This window comes from Epargyreus clarus, unplaced genomic scaffold, assembly GCF_041222505.1.
Source record: "Epargyreus clarus isolate Ecla_fem2 unplaced genomic scaffold, WU_Ecla_fem_2.2 ptg000026l, whole genome shotgun sequence".
Classification (NCBI taxonomy): Eukaryota; Metazoa; Arthropoda; class Insecta; order Lepidoptera; family Hesperiidae; genus Epargyreus; species Epargyreus clarus.
The window spans coordinates 7,892,762-7,899,590 of NW_027332233.1; the positions used below are offsets into that span (position 1 = coordinate 7,892,762).

Here is a 6,829-nt window from a genome sequence, read left to right on the forward strand (position 1 = left end):
GATAAAAATGCAAAGATGAAGAATTTTTATTAAAAATATATATACTCATATTAAAAGTACAGGTCTAAATCTATATTTTTTAAATGAATTGTTAAAAAAAACATATATATACAAAAAACACATATATAGTAATAATACAGATAATATAATAAAAATATTAAATAATTAAATATATTTTATCTGTAGAAACGTGCACATGCGTTTTTAATATTGGGTAGGCAACACTGAGTGAGAAATGTCTAATTGCCATTTTCTGGCTTAGGTGTCTTGTATGTGGTGTGGCAGATATTTAGAAAATTGCGTTGTTTTTGCAGTGTATGTAGTATTAGAACCTAGGATTATTCTATAATAAGTGATCTGGACGATTGTAGAAACTACTCTTTATAAAATACATTTAGTGTCGAATACAATAGCATTGTTAAACCTGTTTATCACTCATTGACGGATGTCCTTGTGCATTTTGCAAGAACCGGTGTGGCGGTAAATTTGATTTTTGATACGAAAAAGTTGTAATATGTGAATTATTCTACAATGGGCAGTTCGGAAGAAAATGTGTTAGCTTGCGATAATAAAAGTGAAATAGTGAATAATGAGAATGATGCAGGTGATATTTCGGAAAATGATGCGATTGATTCTACGGATCAATCGTTGAATGCGAGCGCTACCGCGGACCCGCCTGGCGGTGACGCAAATTGTAAGGAAGGAGATGCGATCAGCACAAGCGCAAAAAAAGCCAAGAAAAAGTTCCGACATGGCAAGAAGAGCCACGTGCCTTCCAAGGATAGCACCGAGAGAAGCGCGGTCAGGCGGGTTCACCAAGGCACAAAGTTTAAACAAAGTAGGAAACGAGCACAAAGTTTTCCCTCCATATCCAAGTTTTTCTTGCCGTACAAAAGGCCCCGCAAGGAAGCTATCATTCCTCCAACGAAATTTCTTCTTGGCGGTAATATATCGGATCCTTTGAACCTCAACAGCTTGCAGGATGAGGACATTAATCGAGCTATGAATGCTGTGACACCCGAATCTTCGCCTTTGCCGACACCACCGAGGCACAAGGCAAAAATTGATGTTATTATACCCCCTAACATCAGGGACCCTCTGAATCTAATGGAGCCGCTGGATAATGAAGAGTATGAGAAGCGGCTGGAGATGCAGCAGAGGAAGCCGCGTAAGAAGCCTAGAGTAAGGCGGCGCACAACAGAGAATGTCACTCCATCGATTGAAGTGACCGTTCCACCGGAGGAAGGTATAAAGGAGCCACCTCCACCGGAGCCATCAACATCAAAATCACGCAAGAGATCCTGCAGTGAAAGTGAGAACGCCTCACAGAAGGGGAAGGATAATAAGAAGCTGCGACGTATGGACTCATTGGACAAGATAGTGAGCCCCGTGGTGCCCCAGCCTGGTGCTTGGATGCGAGCGCGACCTCAGCCTCGCGCGGCGGTGACCGACCGTCCAGCTTCCCCACATCGCACCAAGCTAAAGAGCTTGTCTGAAAGTGAACAGAAGTTACCAACATTCCACCCCAAAAATTCAAGATATCAATATGGAAACTATGATAGGTATGGTCTTTCAAATTATAATTCTTATTAAGTATGTTAGAATTCGCAAGGTGCAGTGGTTTCTGTGGTAGAAGTGTAGACACTTTCTTGTGTCTGCCTGTATGTTTATAATTTATCAGTGTTTTTTTTCACATATATATTTGGTCAAAAACCAATTGATATGCCCTTTGAATTAGTATGTCCTGTGCACATTCAATAGTATTTTATTTTTCGGCGTTTTTGACTTTATCTACTGAACCATAATAGGAAGACAGTTTATATTATCTGAATGTGTTTACTTTTTCGCCCAGAATTCACTGCAATTCAGATTAATATGTTGACTGTTCCGTCTAGCAAAACATCATTAAGATGTATCCAATAATAATTTTTATAAGTAACATTTCAGTTGAAAGTTTCTAGTTGTTGTAAATAATTACTACTGATGAGATTAAATTTTATCTTTCATGTTTGTCTTTAACTTCATTCTAGTTTACAGAATGAAGTTAAAGACAAACATACAAGATATTGCAAAATCGAATGCAATAACATAGGTAGTTATATATAGCTATAGCTGATATTTACATAGGATATTGCAATTTTCGATGCAATCATGTGGCTATATGATTGTATGTTATGTGTAAGAAATTTTTATAGCTAGTGTTAAGTAAACATCATAATTCCACAGTACACAAAACATTTAATAGTTTGTAAGAGGTTTTCTTATCGTCTTTCATTTTACAATGTTAGGCTGTACTGACCGACTAGTATGTTATTTTAAGTAATGTTGTTTTGAAAAAAGTAATAATGATAAATTAATAAAAATAACAGCAATTTGGTTTGGTGGTAGAATCAATTGTCGTCTGATTTTGGAGCCACCAGTGTCACATCTGTCTAATAAGAATATTTTTATGTTTTGTGTTGCTATGTTATGGTTTGAAGGGAGACATATTGGTCCAAGCTTTCCAGCGTAGTCATCAGGGGTAGCTGAGCATTTGTGGCCGACCTGAGATGGCAATCTAATCTTGTGTAGGGTTGATACCAGACGTCAATGGATGGTAGTAGGTGGGGTGGCCACTTACCATCACTCGGCTCGTCTGCTACTCCTATATTATAAAAATAAGATGTGGACTGCATACTCGATTGCTACTTCTAGATAATAAATAAATATATACATTTTAATTCTGCTGTTTCAGATATTATGGTTACCGCAACTTGAACGCCATGATGGACATCCGTCTGCAAGTGTTTGAAATGCATCGGCATTTGTTCCAGAATAAGGATGTGTTGGATATTGGATGTAATGTTGGCCACATCTCGATTGCTGTGGCTCGTACTCTTGGTGCTAAATCTGTAGTTGGTATAGATATTGATTCAGTGCTTATTGGTAAGTTCTGATTACCTTAAAACTTTCCTTGATATTGTTGTAACATCATCATCAAAAGTAGTTTTTCCATTTCATGTAGATGGCTTGGATATGTGGCGATGATCATAGTGGAGATGAGGACTGTTTGGCCTCAATTACAACCTACATTCTATATGTAATCCGTTATGGACCTCCATGGGCAGCAGGGACCACTTACCATCATGTGGACTGCATGAGCCTTTGGGTACTTTTATCTTATAAAAACATCATATAAAAGAATTACTTATCTTGTCAAACCTACATTGCTTGACTGGAAATACCATTTAATGTAGGATTGAACTATTAAAAAAGAAGGTTGCTATAATTATAATAATTATGGTCATAGTTTTTTGCCATTTAATTCTAATATGTATATAATAATAGTAAATCCACATTACAATCAACCTTGAAGTTAGAATTAATGCGGAAAGGTGTGACCACATAATTTTTCTTAAAATAATTATATTTTTATCACTGATCACATTATAATTTATATTAAGAGATTTTTTATTTTCTATTTCAGGTCGAGCTAGAAAAAATCTGAAATCCTTTGTGCCTGTTCCATCGGAAATACCAAAGACAGATGATGAGAAGAAGTCTGATATAGGTGATGATAAGAAGTTGGTGTGTGATAAATGCAAGGAGGATAAATGTGATGATTGTAGTAATGTTGATATGGATCCAAAGCAGGATAAAGATGATGATTCCAAGAAGAATTTGAGTGGCAGGAAGGTTAGGAGGCCGAGGAAAAATCGCAAGGCAGTTAATAAGCAAGATCATGGACAGTTTTTCTTCCCGACATCAATGTGTATGCTATACGGACCCCTGGCGGCTCCAGCTCCTGAAAGTACTCCACTAACATTCCCATATAATGTAACATTTAAACAGGTGAGTTTTGTTTGTTTATTTGAAATATCAAATGGGCTGGGAGTATGCCTGATGTAAATGGTTGCAGTAAATGCTGTGTAAGCAGACATACTACCTGATGGAAAGTAGTCAATGTCACCTATGAACATATACAACACCAGAGGAGTCGCCAATGCATCGCCGGCTTTGAAGGAGGGCTCTTTTTGCACCTTTTTGAAGAGCCCCATGTCTTAGCGCTCCGAGAGTACCTCAGGAGGACATTTGAGGCTCTTTCCACATGTTGCACGTTAGTGACAAGAACGTCCGCGCAAACCGAACCGTGCAGGACCGCCACGAGTCCAGTTGGTGTGGATAGAACGTCATCCTTCGGCGAGTGTTGCGATGGAGGAATGGTGACGTAGGTCACCAAAAAGTTCCTTGGAACACTCACTATTGTTATGGTGGTAGAACATGTTTCCTAATAATTGGGTCACCAACGTCCATGGGTGGCCGTGACCATTTACCATCAGACGTTACCATCAAGCTCGTTTGCTACTTCAATCTCATAAAAATAGAAATAAAATTACGCGAATGACGAATTCTATAAACTTTCAATGATTACTAATTAATCGTTCAATAATTTCAGGGCAACTACGTGCCCCGCGAGGAGGTGGCAGTGGGCTCCGGCATGGAGAGCCCCCAGTTCGATCTGATCCTCTGCTTATCCACAACCAAGTGGATGCACCTGAACTGGGGCGATGCGGGACTGAAGCGGGCCTTCCGACGCATGTTCGCCGACCTCCGTCCAGGCGGCAAACTCGTGATAGAAGCACAGAACTGGGCTAGCTATAAGAAGAAGAAGCGTTTAACGGTATATACTTTTATTTTTAACACTGAACTTAGGGTGGAAAGAGTAATAATTGCTTTGAAGTCATTTCGTGTGTGCAATGTTTTACACAGTGATAACACATGGAGCGTTTTTCTTCCGCTTTCGTTGCGGACGCGGAATTGCTGTTTAGTTTCAAAAGCTGCCGCCGTAACATAGTAGCCATAGGACGGAAGAAGATCGAATTATATTCGTCGCAGCGGAAATAAGTCGCGCTATGAAATCGGCAGTTGTCATTTGCTTTCATTTTCATATTTATACGCGTGATGCGCTTCTGTTTTCCGGGAAGTAAAACGCTACGTGGATTCTAAGCCTCATGCATTTTTTTAACATGATCAATCAGGATGGATAAAAATCTAATATAAACTATATATTGTATATAAAGCCTTTTTCTGTATACTATACAGTCTATATCAGTCGCATTTTAGTTTTTTAAAGTAGGTTTATTATTTTTTACTTTCTCACTTTACAGACAGGTCATTTCATATTGAGGTTTATGATAAAATACCACATGTGGTTTCATATGTATTACTGATAACACATTGCTTGAAAACTTATTTATTTTAGATAGAGTTACCACATTAATAAATAATCATAGATAACTTAAAAATCTAAGCTAAAAACTGATATTTGGTAGCTCATTCAATAAATGCGATCTAACATTAATAAATTCAAAGATTGGTCGCCGGTCAAAGAAAGCATTATTTTTAAATAGACCTCATATTTGAAAATAATGCTTTCTTTGGAGCTGTTGGTAGATCTTATAAAAACACAGATTCGTTTAATAATATTTTATATCTAACACCATAAATATAAACATCAAATACTGTTAGACAATTTCAGTCACTAATGTTAATCATTTAAACATATTTTAATGTCATGTAGCAATTAATTAACTTTATTACATTTGTTTGTTTCAGCCAACAATCTATGAGAATTTCAATTCAATTGAACTATACCCCAACAAATTCCGGGAATATCTGCTGTCGCCGGAGGTCGGGTTCAGCAAGTGTTGCATCCTGGGGACGCCGCAGCACGCGAGTAAGGGCTTCCGGCGGCCGATCCAGCTGTACGTGAAGGGCGACTTCACGCCGAGCAAGGCGCGCTGGTCGGACGCGTACGCGCCGTCGTCGCACCACCGGTCGGAGGCGGAGCCGCCGCGGCGCACCGTGTACGCGCCGGTCGCGCCCGCGTACCGGCCGAGCGACGACGCGCCGTCGTGCGGCGCCGCCACGCCGTACTCGCCGAACCTGGACTGCAGCGCGGACGACTCGCCGTTCTACAACCCGCGCAGCGACTCGTACGCGCCGTCGTACCAGCCGCCGCGGCCGACGGTGTACGCGACGCTGCCGTCGCCGCTGGGCAGCGCGTCGCCGGCCGCGTCGCCCGCCGCGTCGCCCGCGCCGCACGCCGAGCCCGCGCCCGACCCGCTCTCCGCGCGCGGCTTCCCGCCCCCCGAGGACTGAACGCCACGCAGTGGCTCATCCGCCTTTCTTTTATCTTTGTAAATATCAAGTTAGATCCTCTAGGATTATGTTCTGATAGGCTGAAAATATTTTATAATATTATACCTATTCGTAATGTCGTAATGGCTTTTATTTATTGCTCCCCCTTACACTTTGGACCCAGCCGTATTTGTCCATTTTACATTAAAAATATATCTGTAAGCATATTTTTGTAATTTTATGTAAGCATTTTTCTATTTATTAGTATACATTATCCAATGCTTTTGATATCCCATTTTGAGGTAATTTTTTCAAAGTATATTTACGGAAGTACAAAGTACATCAGAATTAACAATTCATAATTGTTCATATAGTCCTATAATTTTATGTATACAGAAGGTTTACAATATACCTTTACAATATAATATTACATTAAAATCAACTTTATGAACTACTCTTCTATTTCTAATATTATTGTGGACGACAGTGGACGGTTGCCGGATTGATATGTTTGTTTCGCATTTTTTCCGTACGGGTATTATTCGTGAGTTTGTTATTGTTAATCTTGTAAAAGTGCAGTGATGTGCTTCTGTGATTATTGTGCGTGGTAGAGCGCCATAGAAATTTACTTCCAAATCGAGAGCGCTAGTTAATGTGAGTAGAATATATTTATTATTTATGAGCTTATAATAAATACGATAGCAAATTA

General features: G+C 39.5%; 1 protein-coding gene across 1 annotated transcript; it reads left to right on the forward strand.

The window, feature by feature from the left end:
• The first annotated feature begins 209 nt into the window (after positions 1–209).
• Positions 210–6,260, forward strand: LOC140753220 (7SK snRNA methylphosphate capping enzyme). Its single transcript, XM_073087691.1, has 5 exons — positions 210–1,562; positions 2,735–2,925; positions 3,467–3,831; positions 4,436–4,660; positions 5,596–6,260. Exons 1-5 carry the CDS (start codon positions 532–534, stop codon positions 6,139–6,141), a joined length of 2,358 nt encoding a protein of 785 aa, XP_072943792.1. The 5' UTR covers positions 210–531; the 3' UTR covers positions 6,142–6,260.
• Positions 6,261–6,829: the final 569 nt, after the last annotated feature.